The sequence below is a fragment of the Vigna unguiculata genome, chromosome 7 (assembly GCF_004118075.2).
Source record: "Vigna unguiculata cultivar IT97K-499-35 chromosome 7, ASM411807v1, whole genome shotgun sequence".
NCBI classification, from domain to species: domain Eukaryota; kingdom Viridiplantae; phylum Streptophyta; class Magnoliopsida; order Fabales; family Fabaceae; genus Vigna; species Vigna unguiculata.
Genome location: NC_040285.1, coordinates 39701944 through 39727599, shown reverse-complemented (window position 1 = coordinate 39727599; position 25656 = coordinate 39701944). Strand labels below are relative to the sequence as shown.

Below are 25656 nucleotides of genomic sequence, written 5' to 3'. Positions count from 1 at the left end.
TCTTTTAAATGGCTAATGTTAATAAGTAATGGAACTTAATTTGTTTTAATAATATTTTCTTCTAAGCATCTTAAAACAACAGAAGCATTGAAAATGTTTCATTTTTTTTTTTGTTAATGAAACATGCACTGACGTATGCAAAGAATTGAAAACCTTACTAAATTCTGGAATCAGGTCTTTATTACTGAGTTGACTGGCAACGAATAGTATGTATTTAATATGCTTTGAAACATAATAATCATATGAATAATTCCAGATCAAAACAAATCCTATGAACAGTACTAATGATTATGTATGATAAAAAAAATCAGTGTAATTAGTATTATTCACAGTGGCTAGCAAGGCTGGTTCAAAAGGTGAAGTCAACATAAAACTAGTATTTTTTTTTGAAGGAATCATGCTTATTGGGTTAATGGACTGACAGAAAATTAGTCATCTTAAACGTTCATCAACAATTTTGTTATCTAATTAATTATGAAGATCGATTTAGTAACATGTAAATTAAACAATTGAACTATTTAAGTAGGTATTAATTAAAACAACTTCACTCTGATTTTGCTAAGTAGAAAAAGGTGAGACATATCTGAGAAACTAGTCAAATGAGCAAATAGATCCTTAGATAGAGAAGGTGATTGAAAAGGTCCAGAGAAAACGTAATCAGTTATAATAGTTATAAAAGTTGTTTTCTCATTTATTCGATATGGGCCTTGGTATCAATGACTTGAAAGTTTGTCGAACATTTTGATTTGTAAATTCTAATTTAAAAAATGAAATTAATATTATATTATTTTTGTAACCAAAATGGATAATCAGATGAAACCAACAAATTCATAAAAAGAAAAAATTACTATAATAAAAGTGTCACATATTAAAATGTCGTGTGAATTATTAACTGAAGAAAAAACGAGGGTGGTTTCAGCAATGATTCCGTAATATAGACATTGTTATCTTGCAATCTAAAATACGTGTTAGCAGAGTTGTTCATTTATTTTAGTACATATTTTAAATGAAAATACTCAAAAACTACATTATTGCCCTCCTGCATAATTTATTAATAAAAGGAGGATATATTTTAATAACTTATTTTTCATATATGATAGAATATAAAAATGATATTATCACTGGAATGTATATTATTACATCATCATAATAATAAGTTCTCGTTCAAAATATTATGACTCATAATAAAATTGTATCAAAAATATTTTGTTGTAAACTAAATGATGATGCTAGCTATATCAAAAAGGACTTCACTTTGCCCATAAGGGTACATTATTGTGGAAGCATTTTAGGTACACCTTCTACACCAAAAAGGACGAGCAATTTGTTTCTCTACACACACGAACGTCGTATGCTTGCATGCATGCATGCATAATAGTTGAGATGAAGAATGTGCCAAAGCACTTCCTCTGAATTCTTCTAACTACTCTGATCCAGCAGAAGCAACGCCACTCTGATTCTCACAAGTCACAACAATCTTATGATCGTTTCCATCATCTTCGTACTCACTAAATTGTGCCATTCTGCCCAAATCTTCAACTTCATCCATGACGCGATCGAGTTTGGCCACCATCTCCACAAGCAAAGAAGTGAAAGCTGCAAAGGGTAATGCTTCTGAGAACTCAAGGCTTACTATGGCAACCTTACTCAGTTGTGTCCTTAAAACCTTCTTTGTAAGCTCCCGAGACTGCTCTCTGGATCTACACCCAAGCCGAGAAGAAGAACCAGTATTCTTAATACCCGGTAATGAGGTTCTGGTGTCTTCTTCAAGCTTTTGGTCATGGTGTTGAACTGCTTGAACTGGGGTGTTTGTGGCTCGACTATTCCTCGAGCCTAGTATAAGTTGTGGTTGTGATTTCAAGGCACTGTTGAGGTTTTGTAATGCTTCTTTGAGGTTGTTGGAGAGTATTTCAGGGCAGAACTTACGATTGTTCCTTATGCTCTTGGCAAGTTCCCTTAATACTTTCGAAACTTCCTCTCCAAGTCTGATGCAAGAGTCTTTGTAGAGTGCACGAATTGATTTTGGTGTCTGATGAAGTAAGTGTTAATAGATAAATAATAAGATTATGGTAACAAGCATCACATCAGAAATTTCTGAGGGAGTAATATGCTTTTGATTTACATTTATCTTTTGGATTGAAAGTTTAGTCAATAGACAAACTCGCTTTCTTAAGTGTTTGTTTTTTGTTTTTTTCTAGATGATTTGATCAGTACCTGAATTTCAGATTGCAGACATCCATGTAGTGCAACAACAGTGTAACTGAAATAGCGAAGTGCAGCTCCAACTTTTGCATATTGATGCCATGGGATTCTGTGGCAATATCTTAAGTATCTTGGTTCCCAGCTTGCTTGTAATGCCTGTTTTCCACACAACAATCAACACATGAACTTCAATCACAAATCACTAATAATTTCGGACATGTTTTGTTTCACATAGGAGGAAAGAGGCACTGAATTACCAGTGTATCATCGGTTGTTTTGGAATCCAAAACAGTCTTGTAACCTTTGTAAATAGGATCCTCAGATGAATCATCTTGACATGCCGATTCTTCGGAATCATTAAAGTATTCCCTGACACAGACTGCGTGATTGTTTTAGCCATCAGTGATAATCTTCAACAGTTGTTTGTTCTGCACAAACTTTCAGTGCATGTGTTCATTTAAATTACCTTGTATGGAGTTGGCCAAGCCTTCAAGCCTTGATACGGTGTTGTTGTGCAGGTCTTCCCCTGACCAGTTTGGAAACACCAATATGCTCATCACAAGACATATGGCACAACCTATGGCAATGGTGAGGAGAAAGATCAGAACACCATAGTCATAATTCTTCTTGATATAGGGGATAAACCTCACGTAACTGGTCATTGTTCCTGCCAACCAAAAGCGAAACGATGACTCCAAAAGCATATTTGGTAACTCCAGACACAAGACAGAAAACCAGATTACAAGTTATTTGCTTTATAGATACTGAAAATGACAAACATAGGCCAAGAACTTGAACGATAACTTAAGGGGTTTTTTATCATGTGACTAAGTGTTTTGTACTTTGTATGATTGTGTGTAGCTTTACAAATCAATTGAGTTTCTCTAAAATTTTCAAGAAATACATGGCAACAGCAAAATTAATTCACCAGATTTCAGAGAAGCTACAGAATCTATATTTTTGTAGGTAGTTCTCCAAAAGCCTTTCAAAAAGTTTCTTTCATGAGATAATAGTAAATGGTTACCTATAATGAAAACTGCAACGGCAATGAAAACCGCTCGAAAAATCTGACCAGGGGCATCTGCAATATATTCAGTGAGAAATGCCAATGATGCTGCTAGCAGAGTCCCCAATCCTCTATTCAGTCCTTTGGATAATGTTGCCCCTGCAATCAGAGAAAAACCAAAAGGATCCTTCAATACCTATTCACTGACCTTGCTGAGATTCAGAGACAAAAACAATGTCACTGAGATAACCTTACCTACAGTAAACTCCATGACCACAACCACTGTCATGACAGCCCACATAGCATTTTGCCCTATCCCTTTGAACAATGGCTCCATCAGATACAGCAAAGAAACTATTGTTAAAGCTATGCCAACTTTGAAAGCATGAACCACCCTTCTCGGATCATCTTTCCCAACCTTCCATGTTTCTCTTCTGGCCAAACCAGGAAACCTTTTCACCTTATCAGCAAAGCAATGAACATACCCCATTTGCCTAGAGAATCTGTTACTCCTAACATCGGTTTCAGCCATAGAAACCTTCAAACCCTTCACCAGCTCTGATTTCTGGGCAGAAAGATCGTTAACGTATCAGTTACGATCAAGGGTATGTTATGCTTTGCTTAAAAGCTCTCACAAAGTGACAAGGAACATGTAACAATGATAGAGGGAAAAACGTTTCCCTCTTAATGATGGAAATTATATGTTGGATTCAGACAGTTGCAGCCGTTTTATTGGTGCAATCCACTGCTGAGAAATATAATTATGTTGCCTGCATTCGTAGGTACTTAATGTCAATGTTCAGTGGAGAAAACCAAACCTCACAGCAGTGGATTGTTATTGTTTTGGTGACCAGAAGCTGATATAACAATTAAATTCCAACAACCCACTTTTATACCGGAAAAATGTTACGTGGTTCATAACCATTATTAACTATTTTTTTTTTGTATATAGAAAAATACAGTTAGATGTGTACTAGAATTAGTAAGGATTTAATATATATTTTTTAAATACTTGTTAAAAAGTTTCCCTAATTATATGTCTTAGATGGGTTTATTATTCATTGTAAAATACAACTGCGTGGAGTAACGTTGACCGTACACATGGCACAACATTTTTAGTGTTAAATGGTTAATTTAGAAATTTGTCTCACAGCTGATATCTGCTTTTTTAGTTCCAGTAACACAGGTATTTTAATCGAGTAATATTAGTATTCTAAATTAGTTTTAGTTGTCCTTTCTTGTGGAATATAATAAAATAGGTTGTTGGTTGTAGTCATGTTCTGTCTTACTTATCAAAAGTAAAGCAAACCTACTTGTCTTTGACTAAAGCAAGGTTTAAATTAAATATTTTGCATGGTGGCTGGTTACAGGCTCAATGTTTTCTTAAATTGGGGGAATCTCATGTTACAATTTGTTCTATTACAGAAATCATAGTTGAAAAAGAATGTATGTTGCAAAGTTTTGGTACTACACGTTTCTTAGAAAGAAAAATGATATTTTAACCAATTTTTTTTGACCTATTTTTAATCATTATTTTCATTATCCTTAGATCATCTATTTTAATTTTTTGTAGTGAGATGATGTGACGATCTAAAAATAATAAAAATAATAAATTAAAAGTAGGTAAAAAAAGTGGGTTAAAATATCATTATTCATATGAAATGCTCACAAATAATGCTGATAAAGTTAGATTTTCTCCCTATAAAATAGAATACGGCGAAAGACAAAGTAAAGGTAATTATAGAAGGGAACCAATATCAGGACAAAAATTATTATAAATAGTGAAAATTTATTCCGTGGACAAAAATTAACGTAAGAAATTACACTTTCAGGTGATTGTCTGACAAAATTATGTTTGATTTATTGTTTTGTCTTTACTTTTTATTGTTTATTAGGAGCCTAATCTAAGTCATCCCTTAATATTGATTTTGTTAGTTGCCACTGTAACTCACTCTGATTTTTATTTATCTTAAGTGATACTCTTTATACAGGTTTATTTTGTTGAAGAGGTTGATCGAGAAAAAGAAAAATATCCATCTAAATATAACAACCAACTTAAATTTTTAAGATAGTTGTTTTTTTTTTGTTATTGTTGTAATAAAAAGTTAAAATTTAATAATATAAATGTTCAAAGACATTAATGAAGATTTAAAAAAAAAAAAACAAGTATACTTTAAATGGACCAGTATGTTTAATAAAATAAAAAAATTAAATATTGAAGAGAATGATAAATTATTTCAAATTACAAGAAAATATGATAAGGCAAGTAAAATAAAATTAATATTAAATTCTTCCAAATAAGTTAACATGATGAAATGTTTGATATTTTCTTAGTATATGAACTTGTGGAATGAATTTCGTGAAGAAATTATAAATTTTTTTATAATAAATATTCTTTTTACGTGTACAATATAATTTTATTATGAGCTTGATATAGTAACATAATAATCAATATTATCTTGAAAAACCTCTAATATATTAGGCTAAATTAATTTATACACTTTTATTATAATATTATTAGTTTATCATATTATTTTTAAATAATTTTTTACATTTTTTTTGGATGTGTTATAAAATAAAACTAACAAAAATAATGGAAAGAAAGAAGGTAAAGAATAGAGCCGTCAAAATGGATTATAACGCGACCCAATCCGGCTCATCACGGATTCGGGTTGAAAAATAATTACAAATTTCAATATGGGTTAAAAATGAACCCAACTCACTAAGAACCCGGCTCATTCGGGTTGAACCCGTGATGAGCCAAGTTGACTCACCAACCCGCCAATAAATTTTAAATATTAAATATATATATATATATATATATATATATATATATATATATATGGTTTTGAATTAACATGTAACATTATTGTTAGTACTGTAAAATTAATTTAATTATTTAATACTTAATATTTTAATATTATTAGTTAACATTATTTTTTTTCTTTTTTTATTATAGATGGGGATAAAGAAGATGTTTCAAGAGTTGAAAATGTTGTGAATTTATCCATTCAAGACTCTAATACTATAGTTTAATAAGTGATAAGAATGATTTGATATTAGATAGTAATTTATACTTTTGTGATTTTGGTTTGTAGTTGGAGTTTAACATAATTTGGGATTTTATTTGGATTGTATTGAAGTTTATTTATATTTTAATCGGAATTATAATTTAGTTTTCTTGAGATTGAAGAAAAAAAATTGTGTGTTTTTTTTTAAGTGAGCTAACCCGTTTAACCCGTCAACACGTGGTGGATCGAGTCGGATTCTAATTTTGTTGGTTCGCTAATAAATAAGCCGAATTAAGTTGACCTACTAAGTGATCAACCCGTCCCGGGTCGAGCCGGGTTGTGTCGGGTGATCCGTTTGGACAGTTATAGTAAAGAAAGAATATATAATTAGAAAATGGAAAGAAACTTTTCCGTATTATTTTACGTGAAAAAGAAAAAAGTTGTTGGACTTTAAAGTGAACCCACCATGATAAGGCCCAACCCAGTAATTTGTAGTGCGACATATGAAACGGACAAGAGAAAGAAGTGAGATGAACACGGATCTGTTGGTTCGAAAGGAGGACCCAAAACAACAGAAAATTGCAAGAGAGAAGCAGCGAAGCACGAAATTGTTACGCAGGTGCGTTCTGCATAAATCGTGACCTAGAAACACGAAGATTCGGTGTTTTTGTGTAGTGAAAACGATTCTAGGGTTTGGAGAGTGAAATGAGCAAGTATGGTTTGAACCTTAGGCCACCTAAGGCAAAGAAACCGGCACCAAGGCCCTCCCTTGCCACCCCTTTTGGATTTAATGACGATGATGAAAATGACGTTGAGAGGGAAATTGCTCTTCAGGCTAGCAAGAATAAACGTCTCAAGGAAGTAAGTTCATCTTTCCGTTATAGTTTTCTTGGTGTTTCATAATTTGCGTTCAGTGTTTATCTTTGTGTTTCTTTCTATTATTATCTTAATCTTAATTTCATTTTCTTAGGTTGAGGAGCAGCAAAAGAAAGCCTTGGAGGAAGATCCATCCGTATTTGATTATGATGGAGTCTATGACAAAATGAAAGCGAAGGAAACTCGCCCATTGACACAAGATCGTGAAGAGAGAAAGGTTTGCTTGCTGTTCCAGTAATCTTCTCTTACAGTTAAACAGCCACTTTGTTATGTTCATGACTATCTAGAATCGTACAGTCAGCAACTGAGAATCTCTGGCAACTTGCATTTACGTAATAATTAGCAGCATGAAGATATGCATCTTTCTCTTTTTTTGTTTTTGGATTAAAATTTCCTTTCATTTATTTAAATTTCTAGAATTGGCTTTGTGCTAAGATACCATTGAAATCATTTTGCTATTCTGTTGGATTGTCTTGAATATATCATATGTAATCTTTGTTTATAAAAAAAGATTGCCAAATCATCTTTATTGTACCCTTTTGTTGTCTCGGCAGTGTAGTTCGTATTACATAGGACCTAGGACATAGTGGACGATGCAATGTCTGAGAAAAATCCAAGATGTTAGGAGGCTTATGTACAGATGATAGATAATTAGATCATCGGGTAGCATAGGAACATATTTTCCTGATGTGTTGAAGTAACTTTATATAAAATTAAGATTGTAAGATTTTAAGATTTAATATTTTTGAAAATTCGACGTATAAAGGTGTTAGTGTCAATCTGGGAATTGGTGTTTGACATGTATGAACACAACACCTCATTCCCAAGGTTAGGAAGTTTTATTGTCAAGGCCTTGTTAGAATAGTGAAATGGGTTACTGGGTTTCGAATAGGCTATGTGAGTATTTCTTTTTAATTTTTTGTTTAAATTTCTTTCTTGTTTTACTTTTGTGAGAGCTAGTATTGAAATGTGTTCATTTTGGGTTATTTGCTAAATGATTTCGGTACTTATCATCAACCTGTAATCTTTGTGATGTAGCCAAAATATATCGAAAATCTGATTAAAAAGGCAAAAGAGCGAGAGCAGTATCGTGAGATTGTTTATGAGAAAAAGATTGCCAAAGAGAGAAGCAAAGACGACCATATCTATGCTGACAAAGACAAATTTGTCACAGAAGCATATAGAAAGAAGCTTGCCGAACGAGAGAGACAAATGGAATTAGAGCGTTTGCGTGAACTTCAAGAAGAAAGAGAAGATGTAAGTTCCTGTCTTTTAAATTTCTAATTGTTTTTTACCATACTTTTTCATATCTCTATTGTCAATCTAGATTCGTAATGGATTTAAAATATTCTAGTGTTTCCTTTCTTTTCTCCCTCACTTTAGTGCATATATATGTATTTTTTTAATTAAACTGGCATTGATTTTTATGGTCTTATTTTTATCTCTCTGTTCTTATTATTGACATTTTTTGTATTTTAATATTTGTATAGGTTACCAAGAAGAAGGATTTTTTGCTTGATTTTTATTCGAACCTTGACAAAAATGTTGCATATGGAGCAAAAGATGCCCAAGCAAGGAAACGTGAGAAGGAGGCTGAGAGTAGAGTTGCAGAGAGCCATGAGGGAGAGGGCCACGCACCACATGACCATGAACAACGTAATGGGTCAGATGAAGTGCAGCATTCATTGGACAATCCAAGTTCAGTAGTGGAGTCTCCTACAGAAAAAATTGGGGAACAGGGTGGGGCTTCTACTCCATTGGACACGAAACCAAATCCTGAGGCTTCTTCTGTGGAAGCAAAGAGTTCAGACGAACAGCCATCAGCTTCTGAACCAAAACCCGATCACCACAAAAGAAGTCTGGATGCTTTGGCTGCAGCAAAAGAGCGATTCCTGGCACGTAAGAAAGCAAAGGATCAATAATGAAAATTTCCCTGCCTTTGTTCACATGTTGGTGACTCATTTCGTGCATGATTTAATATCCATGATATCTGTTTTTTTGTAAACCTTAATGTCAAAGAGGATATCTGTGAAAGAGTCATAGAACATGATCTGGTATACAGTGTTAGCATATGATATTTAACTTTTGGGTCAATTCATGATTCACTTCGTATGATCATGAACTTTGCCAAATGTTAATTTAATTTCATTCTGTTACTGTTGTGAATAGAATATGGAACCATTTTATTTTCCAAAAATCTAACAAATAGATTTCTTAATTCCAATGAATATGAAAAAGATCACTAGTGGTGGTTCCTTCTTTAGACTCGTGCAAACTATAATTCTTTAGAAGGATTATTATCTTATCTATACGATATGGGACCTTGTCCTGGTTCTCCACTTTGGTTGTATATTTATTGGATTGTAGCTTAATAGGCATGCTAGTGTGACATTCAAGGGTTTTAACTGAATAAGAATTCATCTTATTTAGCTTTTCTTTCTAATAAAAATTATGATGTCATGGAGTTTCTTTGTTGAATTCCCTGTTACTTTCTTTATACCTCAATCAAACTCTAGCCCTAGTTGATTGAAAAATGTCATGCTGGATACACAAGGTTTGAATGATCATCATAAAATAGTAAAGACATCTTTGTTGAAAAGTTAGGTGGTAAAATCTTCCCCTACTTATATGCTAAATCTATAAATTGATTGGATGATGAAAAGTTTTGCAATGATATTAATGTTTAAACTCAAACCTTTGTGTACGAATACAACTCATTTTATCATTTTTTACATCCTTATGAAAGAAAATATATGAAAGTTTTCTAAATACCTCTCTCATTCCCAGAGGTATGTGTATTCTTCTTCACTTACAAGGGAGTATCTGATTTTTCTTTCTTTATATTTAATAGTTAATCAAAGATTGTAATTTTTTTTCACTTAAAGAAAAACATTTCTCTAATTTTACACATAGTTTTCCTTGTCATTTGTAATCTGTGTTTGAAGATATTGTATCTAAATTCTTAATTTTCTTACTTCTAATTTTAAATGTGAAGTAATATTTTGTTACTTTGATAACCAACAAACATCCTAACTCTTGAACATAATTAGAGATGGACCAACCTATTCATAAAAAAACTATTATAATAAAAGAAAGTGTTACTTGTTAAAATCACACATGAATTATTAATTGAAGATATATGGGGTGATTTCAACAATTATTTCTTAACAGACACACTGTTATCTTTCTTATCTTGCAATTAAAACATCTGCTAACAGAGTTGTTCATTTCTTCATTACATGTTTTCTATCACAACACTTAAAACTACATTACTGCTCTCCCCACATATGCCTTATTAATACACACACACCTACTCAAAACGTTTAACTATGCTTGTGGGATAATAAACATAAAATTCTAAGGCAGAATATTAATACTCCCTAGTTAATCAAATGCATAAGAGGGCAAGTCATTGTGAACTATCTTTGGTTTTTCACAACTCACAACAATCTCATCTTCATCTCTGAACTCTCTAAAGCGTGACAATTTGGCCAAGTCATCAACTGCATCAATAACATGATCCAACTTTGCCACCATCTCCACAAGCATAGAAGTGAAAGCTGCAAAAGGCAATGCTTCTGAAAACTCAAGGCTTGTCATCACAATCTTACTCATCAGTGGCTTCAAAACCTTCTTGTGTCCCTCCACTGACATTTCACCAGAAAGTTCTCTGGATTTGTACTCAAACTTGGGAGAACAATCACTCCTAAAACTCGAGACTGAGACTCTAGTCTCCTCTTCAGCATGTGTGGTTCCACCAAAATTCTTTGAGCCTAGAAATAGTTGTGGCTGGGATTTCAACTCATCATTCAGATTTTGTAGAGCTTCATTGATACTGTCAGAGAGTGCTTGAGGGGAAAATTGACGCTTATTTCTTATGCTATTAGCTAACTCCCTCAGTGCTTTAGACACTTCTTCTGCAAGTCTGATGCAAGAGTCTTTGTAGAGAGCTCTAATTGATCCTGGGGTCTTAATTCATGCAAAGATTAAGGCATGTTATTAAATCTTTTTCACAAACTGAAAAATATAATTACACACTGCATAAGTTGGTTAAGACTATGGTTTTAGACCATATAATAGTTTCTGGATCATTATGTCATTTGCTACATCTAGAAAATCATAAAATGTAGCTACAATAGTCTCTTTTGGTACCTGTGAGTATTATCTGTTGTAAGAGTAATTTTTGTTTTGTGAAGTATTTGATTAAGATATAGTACCTGAATTTCAGACAGCAGACACCCATGTAGTGCAACAATAGTGTAACTAAAATGGAGAAGAGTAACCCCCACTACTTTATATTGCCGCCACGGAATTCTGTGCCAATAATTTGACCATCTTGGCTCCCAACTTGCTTGCAGTGCCTGTTTAATTTCACACTCTTATGATATCTATCACAAAAAACACTAACTTTGGAAATGTTTAACTTCACTGTCAGAAAAAAGGTCACAAGAGTTACCAGTGTTTCATCTTTGGATTTAGAATCTAAGACAGCCTTGTAACCTTTGTAAATCAGATCATCAGAAGCATCATCTTGAGTTTCTTGATTTTCAGAATCATTAAAGTATCTCACAACACAAGCTGCATGATTATTTGGACCATCAATGATATATATATATATATATATATATATATATATATATATATATATATATATATATATATATATATATATATATATATATATATATATATATATATATACACACTAACACAATAGATAGAACTAAACAAGATGTAGTAACCTTTTGTTAAGAAATTGACTTTAATTTTAAGTTAATTTCACAAAACCTAACATAATAGGTCCATCCGATAACAAATTTCGTTACAATAGATTTTAATTTATGATTCTGATATTATGATAAGAACTGAACTTTAAATCTAATTTAACTTTACAAAATTGACTTGTAAGATGAGATTTACACCCACTTATATATATTAAGAAATCTTCTTATCTCAGTTTTGATACGAGATTTCCAACAAAATAGTAAAACACTTTGTGAGTGTTTTTGTTTAAAATAGTACAGAATACCTTGAACAGAGTTGGCTAGACCTTCGAGCTTTGCTATGGTGGAGTTGTGGAGGTCTTCCCCTGACCAGTTTGGGAAAAGCAAAAGGCTCAATACAAGGCAGAGGCCACCACCAATGGCAATGGTGGCTATACGATCTTTTGCAATTGCCCAGACATTATCAACTCTGTAACTTGATACAGTTATCAAATTGAAAGTCAAGAGAAATATCATAACACCATAGTCATAGTTCTTCTTGATATGGGGGATGAACCTCACATAAGTAGTTACAGCTCCTGCCAATAAAACAATTCAAATGATGTGGTTTCATTTTATCTGCAATTAAAAGTTTATATGCAATCTCAAGTAAAAATTTCAAAGCAAAGATTCATTAACGTTATAAGTGATGATACTTACCCAAATAAAAACTGCAGAACCAATGAAAACAGCTTGAAAAATCCGACCAGGGATGTCTGCAACATACTCCACAAGAAATGCCAATGATCCTGCCAGAAGAGTCCCCAACCCTCTATTTAGTCCTTTGCCTAATGTTGCTCCTGCATCGTAGTACAGCAAAACCACAAAAACATTCAATAAACAGATACAATATTATAACATGACAACCAAGTTTTCCATTGATACTAGTTGAAGTTCAAAATTTTCTGTACAAAAAGCATGTAAAAAAAAACACGATAATGTGAGTGATTGAGAATAGAAGTAGGTAAGTAGGTATTACCTACTGTGAATTCCATGACCACAACCACAGTGAGAACAGCTGACATGGCATTTTGTCCAATCCCTTCGAACAAAGGCTTTATCAGATACAGCAAAGAAACCAGTGTCAAAGCAAAACCCACTTTCAAAGAGTGGACCACCCTTCTTGGATCCTCTTTCCCTACTTTCACTGCTGTTCTCCATGCCAAACCTGTGGATTTTCTCACTCTCTCACCAACACTCTTCACATATTTCCAAATCCAATCACTTCTCATCATGCTTCTGTTGCTTGCATAATCCATGGAACCTCAAAAGGTTTAGCTTAAAAGCATGCAGAAGGTGATTACTAAGAGAAAGGAAAAACTATAGTAGAACTGTTTGTTGATGAAGTAACCAGAAGCATAGATATATAATAAAGGGTATTTTGTCTTTGGTTACGTAGCATCGACATCATGGTGCACCTGTTATCTTTGCATGACTTGTTTATTGTCAAATAGAATTATTTAGACCTGCGTGTGTGGTTTTTAATTCTGACACATCATAGCAGGTTTAATAATGCTAATGTTAATTCTGAAGTTGACAATTGCTGCTATCTGCTTCTGAGAGGCACGCATTCGTAATTGTAACTCAAGTAGTATATTTATGTTTTTGTTGGATGGTGTGAAAGAAAGTGAGTGAGAAAAAGAAAAGAAACAGAGATTGTTCATATATGTTGAGAGTGAAAAATAGTCACAATGTCTCAGGAAAACTGTGACAAATCTTCAGTTGAGCGTGCAGAAAGCATTTGCAATTGAACCAACCTTTCTTTCCTCATTTTTCCCTTCAAATTAGCTCAAACATACCACGTTAATCTTCTCTAATATTTGCATTTCCCTCCATTGTAACATTATTAACTCCAAACCAGACCAAAAAAAACTAAGATTTAGGACTGTCACATAGACTATATTTTGGGTTTATTCTAGTTAAAATTATTGTTTGCTAGCAATGTGGTGATGTAATTGCTTATGTGTGTATCTAATGTTCCCGTTGAATTTGAGTTGATTTTTACTTATTTCCAACACTAACTTACTGGTTTTTTATCGTCAATTTCTAGTTTGAGTGATGTTATTTTTGAAAAATTAAAAGTAAATAGATCAAGGAAAAAATATTTTGAGCATGAGAAATTGCACTAGCTACTTCAGTCAATCATCAAGCAGAATCACCCCACCTGTTGGGTCAAGTTCCAGACACCAGCCGCAGTACCCTCATTCTACTTAAGGATATTTAGTTTATAATAAAGGTTGTCTTTCAAATTCTAAGCTTGTATATTTTTGCTTTTCCTGGTTCAATTTTTTCCATGTCATTTTTAAAAATTTTATTAAAGAATATGAAACCTACTTGTTTCAAGATTTTGATTAGAAAAACTTTTGCACATGTCATGAAATTTGTTTGAAATGTTTACTTTTAAATATTTCTTTTCTCCATTTTAAAAAGAAGGCACAATAAAAACAATACTTAACTTATCCAATCCTTGAAACTCTTGACCATTCACTTTCATAATTTACAGAAAATGCCATTCAAACCCTATACTTTGAGATGTCAAACTAATAAAGACTTGTGAGACCAAATTGATTACAGTGAAAGGGAGTTTTACTCTGTTAACCTAATCTTTTATTTCAAAAATCCGAAATTGTTGATTTTATCATTAACGTTTTGGTAAACATTATATTACTGCTACTTCAGTCCAAAAATATTCTAACAGTGGTACATGTATATTGCCCATTGAGAATTGAGATGTTCTACTTAATTAATGATAGCCGAACTAGTGATTTGAAAATTTGTATATTATTCTACAAATTTTACAATGAAGTTTAGATCCTATCATCCTCTAACTGATCCCAGTGTGACTCAACGACAAGTCACGGTGGATCCCATAAGCAAATAAGAACTCGCAGATAATATGAATGGAAAGAAGCAATAAATGTTGCCATTGCACAAAAAGCCCACCAGGATAGAGACTAAGGACCTCATAGGGCCTGAAACATCAAAATTCTGTTATGTCATTGTCTTCAAATACTGATTCCTTGCCACTAGAATTATGCCGAACTTTTCTGCGTATCCTACATTAGACGATCATAAAACATTGTAGAGAAAATATTCACAAAATGTTGGTAAAAATAAACTGGGAACATTAGTAAAATTAAAAGGGGGAGTAAGGAGCTGCCTTTACCTAACATTAATTTATCGGAACTCATCGTGGTAATCACCATCATCATCTTCATCATCGTTGAAAATAGCACTATAAAATACATATGGGTTTTCTATCATCTCAGTCAAAGTAAGACGGCCATCCTTGTCTTCATCTGCCTGTCATAACATTATTTCAGGACTTCATATAATGGTCACTGATGAAATAAATGTATGATGTTATGCAACAGGTGTTGGGAGTGAGTATTGAGCTATCTCTGTCAGTATTAACTGCTTTCCATAACATTATTACAATGTTTAATGAGATGTAACACAAGTGAAGAAGTGCATATTGAAGTCATCGTTAAGAAAATTTAATCCAATAGTAGCATCTAGTTGAATGATCTGTCATGTAAATCATGCTCCACAGATATAACTCCGCAAAAGGAAAAAAGCACAAAGAATGATTTACATATAATATTCAGAATGCAGAGTGGTAAATACAAGGTATGCAATGCATCTCAATTCTCCCAACAAGGAAAAGAAAACCATCCCCTTTCTCCCTCTTAAAATATTATAAAAGGGGGGCAAGGTTATTAAATTAGCATATATTTCTTCACATTGCTAAATAGCAGATAAGGCCCCCCAGCTCTCCCACAAAAGTGTTAAAAATGTTCTTTCCCTTATCTTAAAACTCTGCATATCTACTAAAACAAGTTTTCTTAGCAGCATGGAGTGGAGATAAATCTGGCTGTAGTGATCTAAGTAGTTAGTATATCAAAATTGAGACATTATTTGATGACCATGAGCAAAAACAAAAATGTGCATTTTCAACAACTAAAACTGGAAATTGGAGAGGAAAAATGGATAACAAAATTGATTTACTTGATAAAGAAGTTCTCCAAGAAGCTATAATAATAATATTGAATACAAGCAGACAAAACAAATTTCAATTATTCTCATCCAGAAAGAATGGGAACTCATTAATGAATGATTTAGATTTTAAAGAGATCAAACAGAAAGTACAATTATCAGTTACGAGCTAACATTTTTCAAAAAAGAAGGAATCTTCAGTGATTAAGAGGCCAAGTCATTATGCTATCACCAATAAATACCATATAAGGTGGTTACAGTCAAAGACATTATTGATCAATCAAAGATAGAACCCTCAAGGTACAGAAAATTGATCAAATTTATGATAAACATCAAAACAAGTGGAAAACCCAGCCTATAAAAGTGAAAAATCATATTAAATACCCCACTAAGCATTCCATACTGCTGGATGTGAGGCTTAAAAACCTCGTCCCAAGTCATTGTCACAGCACCGCCCCTGAGAACTGGTTCACTCTACAACCAACTATGATAACAATTGATAAACACTTCCGGAACCTGCCTCTAAAAGCTAGATGTTAAGAGAGGAAAATCAAATGCTTAAATACTCCTCCCTCCTCCTCAATGTGGGACTTAGAGACCTCAAGATACCCTCTAATTTTTTATAATCTAATATTTGGGTTTCTATCAAAGCAAAAAGACATTTACTCATAAACAGGAATGTATGTGATAAGTACCCAAACAAATGGGGGAATCCATCTTCAAAAAGGGGTATTAAGAGGGGAAGAACAAACACTTGAGTACTACTTAACAAAACCATTTACTCATAAAAATGAATGTATGCGATAAGTACTCAAACTAATGGGGGAATCCATCTTCGGAAAAGGGGTATTGAGAGGGGAGAAACAAATACTTGAGTACTACTCAACAGAACCTCTCTTGAAATTAACTCTGATACCAATTGATAGGTACACAACAAGCACTAGAGGAACCAACCTTCTAAAGCCAGCTATGGACAAGAATAATCAAACACTTAGATACTCCACCAAGCATCCCATACTACCCAATATGGGACTTGGACACCCTATAATATCTCAGTTCCTATTAGTATGTCATCCATATTAAGCCAATATCAATTGAATAAATAGTCATTTGCATGATCGGATGACATTAAAAGAAAGAATCAGCACCTTAGCCAACAACAAGACTGTAATTATTGTAAAGTAAAATAGAGTACCTGTGAAATGATGTAATCGGCTTGTTGCTTTGCATAATAATGCTCAGATGGATGGAGTTTCCCAATTATGGGCAGTAGTTCAGCATCTGACAAGTATCTGCAAAGATTGAGATGATAACCCAAAATAAAAAGATAGTATACAATTAGGGGACTATTATAACGATTCAAAGAAAGTAGACTAATGATTGTAATAGAAAGGTGAATACCCGTCACCATCCTTATCAAGCTGACCAAATAACACTCTGGCTGGAGCATCCATCGAATTATCAGAATGATTCGAGTCATTATGACTTTCTTCATCATAGTTTCTCACCAAATCAAACAACCCATGGAAAAATTCTTTAAAGTTGACCTTTCCATCTCTGTCTGTATCTCTTTCCCTGTAAAAAAAAGAAATGGGTAAATTAAACAATAGTAAGCCAAGACAATCATATAAATAAGCTTATATAAACTGAAGAGTTCATTCACTCCAGACAATAAAAATAACTACGAACATTTTCCCCGTTTCTAACATATGGCACAATAGTCAACGAAAAATACTACACAAATGTTGCAACTTCGCTTGAGGAGGCAAATGTCAAGCAAGGAAAAATTCATTTCCAACAATAACAAACCAATCATACATCAATCACTAGCAAGCCATGAGCTAAAAGAATTTAAATATTCAACATCAATCTTAATAGGTTGCACAGACTTGGGTGACCATAAGAAATCCAGTCAGGAATGAATTAGTTACAATTTTGTGGAGACGATAGCTTTGGGAGTAATTGGGGATATATTAAGCTGTGGATGGTTTGCGAACAAAAGGAAGGCTAAGAAAGACCAGAGTCAAGAATACTAATGGTAAGAAAAGGTCTACACTGCCTATTTCTGAATCTAAAGACACGTATATCCCCCATCTCCACCAGTTATGCTGCTAAAGTAAAGTTTTCCATCAAGACTACAAAACAGTTTAGGGGTTATTTCAAGCACCATTAGCTTCATGTAGGCATCTAGGATTCCCCAATATGTTAAGGACACTGGTATTTGGTATCCAGGCACATGATTTCATTGTCATTTAAGATACATGTTACACATAAGATCCCAGATATTATAAGTATCTCTTGCATCCAAACACGTGAATATAAAATACCCAACTAAAAAGTTTAACCAATTCCCATAATCATCATCAACATTTTATACCAAAATCTGTTGGATAAATCACATATCATATTCCTTTTTATCAGGTACACAAAATCCAAATTTACTTGTTTAAGGTTAAGATGAAGTTATTGAAAGTCCAAAGACAGCTTATACAATCAAAAGCCAAGAGACACGAACAATAAAGGATACATACGTAGATAACACAACTAAGATATGTATCAAAAAGATATTGTTTTATACCAGAATACCATAAAATATCGTCTGTCAACAGAAAGCATGTACATAGAGGAGATATATGTGTATAATCCAATATATTAGAAAAAGAAAAAGAAAAGAAAATTATCTAAAGACTAAACACTGTCAGTCTCACCCTTCATAGGTAGAAAGCAGCATACGATACCCATACATGCAAAAATTTATGGTTAAAAAGAACAAGTGTCCATGTATAAATTAGAGAATTCTATTTACTTCTCTGGAATGTGTATAAATCTAAATCCTACTGGTTTTTATCATTCAAGCAATTCATCAAAATATTCAGTCCATCTAAGACATATGTGATAGATTCTTAGTCTGCTTTGACCAAAAAATCAAAAGCAAAAGATCCAAAACCAAAATCAATTCTTTCATTTTGATTTTGGTATTGGATAGGTGCTAGAATACAATTTTCAATCTCTGGTCTCAGTTTCCCTGTCGTTTGACAAGAGACTGGGAATTCTCTCATTTGGGTTCATAAATCTTTCCCCTTTAGGAATGTTTCCCTATGGAAAATTTTGAAGGAATGAAAGACTTGAGGTCCTTGTTTAACTCTATGCCGTGTTTATCAGTCCCCATGTGTGGCCGCTTAAGACTGAAATAGCTTATAGTTATCTACTGTCGTTACATCTTGGTCATTCTTATGTCAAATGCAATTATTATAAGAATAAATATACAGTTATATTAATAATTTTCTTTCATCAAATTATCTTAACTGTTAAATACTTAATGATTAAATAAATAAATCTATGATATGCAGTATTACAAACAGAAATCACATAGTATGAAAAAACTGATTGTCACAATATAAGAAAAAGATATTCAATAGTATCTTGATTATATTATCTTAACTAATTAGTTTCTATATTTTCTTATACGATTAATTTCTGTCCACTGATAGAGTACAAAAGGTTTTTATATAGCCAAACTATTAGAAATTATGTTTAGGATAACATTAGTTATAATAAAAGTCAGCCAAAATACAATACATGACAATTTCTAATTGTTGAAAGCGAAAAAATCATTCACATTGTCAATAAATGCATACTATTACTCTTTTCTTATTATCTCCTAGGATTGCTTTCTGTATCTCTTTATTATCTCGTTTTTTTTTTTGTAATGATTAGTAAAAATAAAGGGTTGGTGATTTACACTTTGCATCACGTTACATTTCACTTATACGCAAGAAAAATATTCAAATTCTCTACTCCACCAGCTTCCTCCTTCAGTACCTATACACCATCTGTAAAGTCTGGTAACCTTCCCGAGAGTCATCTCCAGATTGGCAGTTACTAACCAAACCACCAATAACATTCAAAGCAGCATACACTTCCAAATGCTGATTGCCTACACTTAGGTCATCCCCACAGACAGCTATCATCTATTCGCATGGTGCTGCATCCAAAAAGACTTTCTTGTCAATTATTCATGTGCCGTGCTTGTCTCACTGTTCTCTTTTAGATCTGTGATATTTGGAGTTTGAACCTATATTTGGAGGCATCAATTTAGGTCTCTAATTGGAATGTTATTGTTTATCACCTTCTCTTATTATGTCTAGCCCTTTTTCACCTTGTTCACCACCTTTTTAATGTTATTTTGGCCTTATAGTTTTTGGTTACTGTTTGACTCGTTTTCAATTTACATAGCTAGCATAGCCTTGAAATGGAGAAAGTTGGAAGGTATCAAGTTCCAGACACATCCTGCCTTTTGCCTTAGATGTAGTCTAGCCCTGACAATTTTTGACCTAGATGCAATTTGGCTTCAACTTCTGTACTGTTGTTAAATAGCCATTATAGGGATGCTAACAATAGCATTGCAAAAATCCTACAATCCGCTATTGCACTGTGGTGCAACTTCCCTAAAAAATCATGCTAACGCAGCTGTGATGGTTTTGAGACTGAGAAGTGGGATCATAGTTTAGATATGGGACTACCCGTGGCTTTTTTCCCAGTACCAATAATGTCCCACTCACATAGAAAGTCTTAAACCTCTCCTATACATGTTACGGAAACATTATTCATGCAAGGAAGGACTTCTATACTCCTCCATAAATGTTTTTCATCTCCTCCTGCATCCTCCTATCACCTCTGGAAAGTAGAGTAGTTGAAGATGCTGCAACCTCAGTATAGATTTTGAGGACTAAGAAGGAGAAGAAATAGAAGGATATGCCTCACTATCTGACAATGAGAATGATGATTATACGGAGGAAGAGGAAGAGGAACAGGCAAAGTAAAATGAACAAATATTTTATCTTTAACATATAACTTCTTTTTAATGTTTCCATGAACAATTGACTTTTGATTCAATATTATACCAACTATTGTGCAACCTTTCATTCACATGCAACTTTTTTTTTTATAATCTTTTAATTGATTTATTTCAACTGCTATATGACTTTCGCTTCTTTTTTTCCTGAAACTATTTGCTATATGATGTAGCAAAATTTTGGCTTTCCACCATTTCCACTATACACTATCAATAACACTAAGGTTTTCTCCCAAAAGCAATCTAGCCCCCACTTGTCTCCTATCCAGATTTCACTCGCCTTGTCTCCAACCAATGGGGTCATGGTATTCGTTTTTCCAGACATTTATTCCAGTGACTTATTTTCTCCAACGAGACATACAATAATAAACTAGTAAGAAATTGATTGTGATTCATGTGAGCCTCCTATTGTTATCCTCATCGATGGTGATTTTTCATATTCCACTAATAAGCCATGTGGTGATGAATTCCTTCCTTGGTAGTGCAACACTCCAATATCTCAAGCATCCTTCATTTGCCTTTTCATTTGGTAGAGCGCTATTTACATATTTTCTTTTTCCTTAAAGGATTTTTAAACCATAATGAGCTACATGTAGACAAGGACAATTATAACAATATTCAGCACATATTATCTTTGATTGTACATTAGAATGATCTAGTGTATCTTAGAGGATTGGTTTATAAGTTTCTTTATCATCCCATGATTTCTTTCCTTATTTAGTTAGGATTACCATCTAGTATTAGTATAAATAATTATTCGTGTTTTATGTTTTGCATCACCCTCTTAACACATCAAGAATTCACAACACAGGAAAATATCACCCAAAGTTTCTATTCTCTCTCTACACCTAAGCTATAACTCATAACCCCGCAATTTCAATACTGATATATTGAGCCTTCATATAGACTTCTTCTGATATTTGAGTTACCTGACTTCCTCCTTGCACAACCACTGATGAAGCTTAGGGTTTTTGCTGTCCGCCGGGTGCAGAAAGCTAGGAAAACCAAAAAGTAAAAATAAGGAAAAGAGGAAAGGATCATCATGGGTTTAAACAAAAAGCTTCCTAGGAAGTAGTATAGGCCTCACTCGTTGAATTCAGTCAAGTTTAGAACACCATCTCCGTCAGCATCCGATGCATTAAAATGCTCTTCTTTCCACCAACCGATATCATAACCGAAAGACTCATTATCTGGCAAAAATAAAAAAACACAACATTCAATACACAGTCAGAATGATCAAATAATCATCGGTATCTAAACGCACGGCGATCTCAAGTTCAAGTCCATAGCACGCAACTACATTAGTCGATTATAGTAGTGTTACTCGGATCTAAAAGCTGGAAGAGGGGACAGGCCTGCATTTTGAGCCCAACTGGGAGGATCGTACTCGGAGAAGGAAACAAAGCCATCGTGATTCTTGTCGTGAAGCTCCATCTCCCTCTGGGTGCGATGCAGGACCTCGCGCTGTGCCTGGTAGAGGTTCCACTGAGTCAACTCGTGCTCGGTGACGAACCAATCGGCGGGGTCCACGTCGATCTTGGGGAACAAGAGTATCAACCTGTTGGTCACATTAAACTTGTCTTCGTCATTCAGGTAATCCTCAGCGTCCATGAAGTCCTCCCACTCGGGCTGGGACTCGTGGGCCGGTGCCGAGTCCGGGTCTGGGTCCAGCTCCGGGTGTTTCTGGTGGATTAACTGCTTCTCCCACTCCTTGTCCTCCCGGTGGCGCTCCAGCTCAGCCACCAAGGGGTCGAAGGGCACAGCGTGGTGGCGCGACGGTGCGAGGGTGTAGTTGGAGCGGAGCTTGAGGCGGCGGTGGCGGTGGCCGGAGAACGTCCTGGGGGAATGGGAGAGAAACAAGAGCAGCACCGCCGCGACGACTATGTAGACGAATATCAACGCTTTGGCCATCGCTGAGGGACAGCCACCAGATCTGATTCTGCACTTTCCAATTCAATTGAACTCGATTCTCCCCGCTTTTATCCCTTTTTTAAATCTCATTTTTAAATCTCATTTCCACCTAATTACCATTTACGCTACTTTTTAACCCCTCTCTCTGATTTTCAGACTCACCCTTTCTCTTCCTTTCAGCTCCCAATTACGCTTTTTCTTTCTATTCCTTCCGCCATTAACTCTCTTCTTTCTTTTCTCTGAAAGATACACTTAATCACTTCCTTAATTCTTGATTAAATAATAATTAAGAATCTAACAACGTAACAAAAACTGTAATTGGGTACGATTCTGCATATCGTTTGTAAAATAATAATAATAATAAGGTATAAATATGTTTTTTTTACCTTATAATTAAGTGGCGAAAAATAACCCAAAACAAATAAAGTTATAAATGGGTTATCAGAAGCGATAACTTTTTTATAATTAATGAATTTAATATTCGTACATAATCATATTACATAACTTAATCTACATTATTAATTAATTGCGAAGACCAATAATTTTATTTACCATCTATGTTTTACTACATAATTGCGTGATCTGTTAAGTGTTTAGGGAACACTAGCTCATCACGTAACTGAGTCAAACTTGACATTTGACTATTGGTTTCATCTTTTTGACCTCAAGAAGATTCGTAATTACCTGAGATAAATATAATAATTATACACATTCAAAGTTAAAACAGTGGAAACAATATACAAAAATTAAAACGGATAATAATAAACCAATATCTGACCTTTATAAATAATATTTTTAATAAAAATAAAATTATATTCATTTTTTATTATAATTTTATTTCATTTAACTTTACTACTTGTATTCCACATTTATACTATAAAAAAATAAAGATTTTTAAAAAATACGTAATCATGGTTTTGTGATAAAGCATTATAAGTCAATTATCCTGAAATCTTTTATGACATGTCTCCGTTTCCGAACGAATAAGTTTAGTTCCACTTCAAAGAATAATATTAAAATGAAATTGTATACCTTATTTTACAATTAACTGTAGAAACAAATCTATTAACAATAATATATATATATATATATATATATATATATATATATATATAATTCAATAAAATATATAAAGAGAGAGAAAGAGAGATATTTACATCATTCTGTTTTGTTTTATTGAATTAAAAAATAATTTTTATAATAACTTTTATTGTTTTACATATGAACATGTACATTATTTATTGTTTTATTTTAATTTTAACTATTATTTAACATATTTAAACTTAAATTAAGTCCATTGGAGTAAATTTTATTAATTATTTTGAAAAGAACAAGGTGTGTAATATTTTATATATATACATATTAAAAAAGTAAAACGTTTACAATACTTTTAAAAGGTTAAATATATTTTTAATTTTTAAAATTTCATGTAAAATTGGATTTTACCATCCAAATTTTGAATTATTTTTATTTTTAAACTTTATTAATGAATAAATGTAGTCATTCTGACCAAATATTTTTAATGATTTGTTAATATAATAAAAAACATTATTACTTGTATGTCCACGTATTATCACATGTGTACAGTAATGTGAACATACACATGACAACATGCAAGTATACATAAATACACATATATGGTAACACATGCAAGTATACATAAATACACATATGTGGTAACACTGTTACATTAACAAATTCTTAAAGTTGTTTAATGACGAAGACTACGTCAACTTATTTTTAAATAAAGTTTAATGTGTAAGATAAAGATGAAATTGAATTTCATCTTATAATTTAATAACTAGAAAAAGTAAAAGGAGAAAATACAAATCAATTGATAACTATATTTAGAAAAATAGAAAGCACGAATCAACAACTTCTCTAAGAACTCTTGTTGTTGTGTTGGTGTGGATAAAATTTAAGAGAAGAGAATAAAAGTTGTTTCGGGTATAGGGACCAAGCACCTATCTCAAGCATTCGATTTGTTTTTACAATTTTCTTAAACAAATTCTTCTCGCTTCCACCTGTTCGATGGTTAAGTTAGTTCAAGTTCGTTCGGGTAAGTGCAATTAATGCTGTAATAAATGTGAAGTAAAAGTCCTCCCCAACTTACTTTGTACTCCTATTTATAGTTTTTGACATGGGCCCATGATTAGGGTTTTTTTAATCATGACCCAATTGCTTTTTAAACTTGATTACTAACTTGTATTACTTTAATTTACATACTAAAAGATATTTTTATATCTAGAAATACATTTCAAAATTCATTAAAGAAAAAAGAGAAGTGAAAAGGTCATTTTTAGTTTTTACTATAATTTAATGAAGGATAACTTTGAGTTTATAGATTTTACGGGGGTGTAGGAAGAAAAGAGGGAGGTACATGAAGAAACAGTCTTATTTGACGAGCTTACAAATTGTAAATTGTCCAGCATCTTGAATAGGTGAATTGAATCATATAAAATAAAATTGAAAAAAAAAAGTTTTAACGTTGCAAAGTGTACAATTGAGAACATCATATGTTTTTTCTTTTCTGGTGTATGAAATATGTACAGTAATTAAGAGAAATGAGTTAATGTATCATTATTTTTTTTAACGAAATGTATGAACTTATAATATGCAGGTTAGCTCAACTTACCAACCTTTATCCCAAATGATAAATTTCTAAGTTTTTGGGGTCAATTTTGGTTTATACTTGAAGTAGATTTGATTTATCAATCAATTTAATTTATATTTTTGAATTCCAACATATTTGACGATTCTATATTAAATTAAATAAGCACTTAAATGCGTCAACTAATAAATAGAAAAGAAAATGTGTGAATACCGTGAAACAAGTTATAGTGGTTTGTGATAAGATTATTGTCAAATACAGCTTTAGCTTTAATTTCTGTGGTATTGTATGTGTCTAAACCTCAAGAATTCAAAATGTCTTGAAGTGATTCTACAGACTTGAATCGAGCTCAAGTCCCACACGGATTAGAACAAAAATTGAAACTGACGGAAGCTATAATAAAATGAGTTTTTAGTTATCTTAGA

At 33.0% G+C, this 25656-nt stretch overlaps 4 protein-coding genes across 5 annotated transcripts; 1 reads left to right on the top strand and 3 right to left on the bottom strand.

Moving 5' to 3' along the window:
- Nucleotides 1–264: 264 nt before the first annotated feature.
- On the bottom strand, nucleotides 265–4017 carry LOC114189640 (aluminum-activated malate transporter 12-like). Its single transcript, XM_028078264.1, has 6 exons — nucleotides 3464–4017; nucleotides 3227–3367; nucleotides 2669–2869; nucleotides 2460–2581; nucleotides 2215–2358; nucleotides 265–2029 (listed from the first exon to the last, which is right to left on the bottom strand). The coding sequence occupies exons 1-6, from the start codon at nucleotides 3738–3740 to the stop codon at nucleotides 1424–1426; spliced, it is 1491 nt and encodes a 496-aa protein (XP_027934065.1). The 5' UTR covers nucleotides 3741–4017; the 3' UTR covers nucleotides 265–1423.
- Nucleotides 4018–6736: 2719 nt separating this feature from the next.
- On the top strand, nucleotides 6737–9358 carry LOC114189594 (nuclear speckle splicing regulatory protein 1-like). The gene is made up of 4 exons (XM_028078204.1): nucleotides 6737–7080; nucleotides 7190–7312; nucleotides 8134–8352; nucleotides 8586–9358. Exons 1-4 carry the CDS (start codon nucleotides 6925–6927, stop codon nucleotides 9015–9017), a joined length of 930 nt encoding a protein of 309 aa, XP_027934005.1. The 5' UTR covers nucleotides 6737–6924; the 3' UTR covers nucleotides 9018–9358.
- Nucleotides 9359–10284: 926 nt separating this feature from the next.
- LOC114191929 (aluminum-activated malate transporter 12-like) lies at nucleotides 10285–14448 on the bottom strand. The gene is made up of 6 exons (XM_028081383.1): nucleotides 12838–14448; nucleotides 12515–12658; nucleotides 12125–12397; nucleotides 11552–11673; nucleotides 11313–11456; nucleotides 10285–11064 (listed from the first exon to the last, which is right to left on the bottom strand). Exons 1-6 carry the CDS (start codon nucleotides 13115–13117, stop codon nucleotides 10480–10482), a joined length of 1548 nt encoding a protein of 515 aa, XP_027937184.1. The 5' UTR covers nucleotides 13118–14448; the 3' UTR covers nucleotides 10285–10479.
- Nucleotides 14449–14545: 97 nt separating this feature from the next.
- Nucleotides 14546–22861, bottom strand: LOC114191928 (reticulocalbin-2). 2 transcript variants are annotated; one of them, XM_028081382.1, is made up of 7 exons: nucleotides 22065–22859; nucleotides 21797–21899; nucleotides 21639–21704; nucleotides 17256–17429; nucleotides 17050–17146; nucleotides 15025–15161; nucleotides 14546–14914 (listed from the first exon to the last, which is right to left on the bottom strand). In XM_028081382.1, the coding sequence occupies exons 1-6, from the start codon at nucleotides 22618–22620 to the stop codon at nucleotides 15036–15038; spliced, it is 1122 nt and encodes a 373-aa protein (XP_027937183.1). In that variant the 5' UTR covers nucleotides 22621–22859; the 3' UTR covers nucleotides 14546–14914; nucleotides 15025–15035. The 2 variants fall into 2 exon arrangements, 1 of the variants encoding a protein (XP_027937183.1); XR_003606039.1 differs by having other exon boundaries at nucleotides 14618–14914; nucleotides 15025–15157; nucleotides 22065–22861.
- Between the last annotated feature and the right edge of the window lie 2795 nt (nucleotides 22862–25656).

Excerpts from the sequence above, each read along its gene's own strand:
- LOC114191928 (XM_028081382.1), bottom strand. The coding sequence starts at position 22,620 with ATGGCCAAAGCGTTGATATTCGTCTACATAGTCGTCGCGGCGGTGCTG. Across the intron at positions 17,430-21,638 it reads TTGTGCAAGGAGGAAGTCAG|GGAAAGAGATACAGACAGAG; the intron begins GTAACTCAAATA and ends TTTTTTTTACAG. Across the intron at positions 17,147-17,255 it reads CTTGATAAGGATGGTGACGG|ATACTTGTCAGATGCTGAAC; the intron begins GTATTCACCTTT and ends CAATCTTTGCAG.
- LOC114191929 (XM_028081383.1), bottom strand. The coding sequence starts at position 13,117 with ATGGATTATGCAAGCAACAGAAGCATGATGAGAAGTGATTGGATTTGG. Across the intron at positions 12,659-12,837 it reads GGTCATGGAATTCACAGTAG|GAGCAACATTAGGCAAAGGA; the intron begins GTAATACCTACT and ends ACTACGATGCAG. Across the intron at positions 11,065-11,312 it reads GTCTGCTGTCTGAAATTCAG|ACCCCAGGATCAATTAGAGC; the intron begins GTACTATATCTT and ends GCATGAATTAAG.
- LOC114189594 (XM_028078204.1), top strand. The coding sequence starts at position 6,925 with ATGAGCAAGTATGGTTTGAACCTTAGGCCACCTAAGGCAAAGAAACCG. Across the intron at positions 7,313-8,133 it reads AAGATCGTGAAGAGAGAAAG|CCAAAATATATCGAAAATCT; the intron begins GTTTGCTTGCTG and ends TTTGTGATGTAG. Across the intron at positions 8,353-8,585 it reads TTCAAGAAGAAAGAGAAGAT|GTTACCAAGAAGAAGGATTT; the intron begins GTAAGTTCCTGT and ends ATATTTGTATAG.
- LOC114189640 (XM_028078264.1), bottom strand. The coding sequence starts at position 3,740 with ATGGCTGAAACCGATGTTAGGAGTAACAGATTCTCTAGGCAAATGGGG. Across the intron at positions 3,368-3,463 it reads GGTCATGGAGTTTACTGTAG|GGGCAACATTATCCAAAGGA; the intron begins GTAAGGTTATCT and ends CTCTGATTGCAG. Across the intron at positions 2,870-3,226 it reads CGTTGCAGTTTTCATTATAG|GAACAATGACCAGTTACGTG; the intron begins GTAACCATTTAC and ends TTTGGTTGGCAG.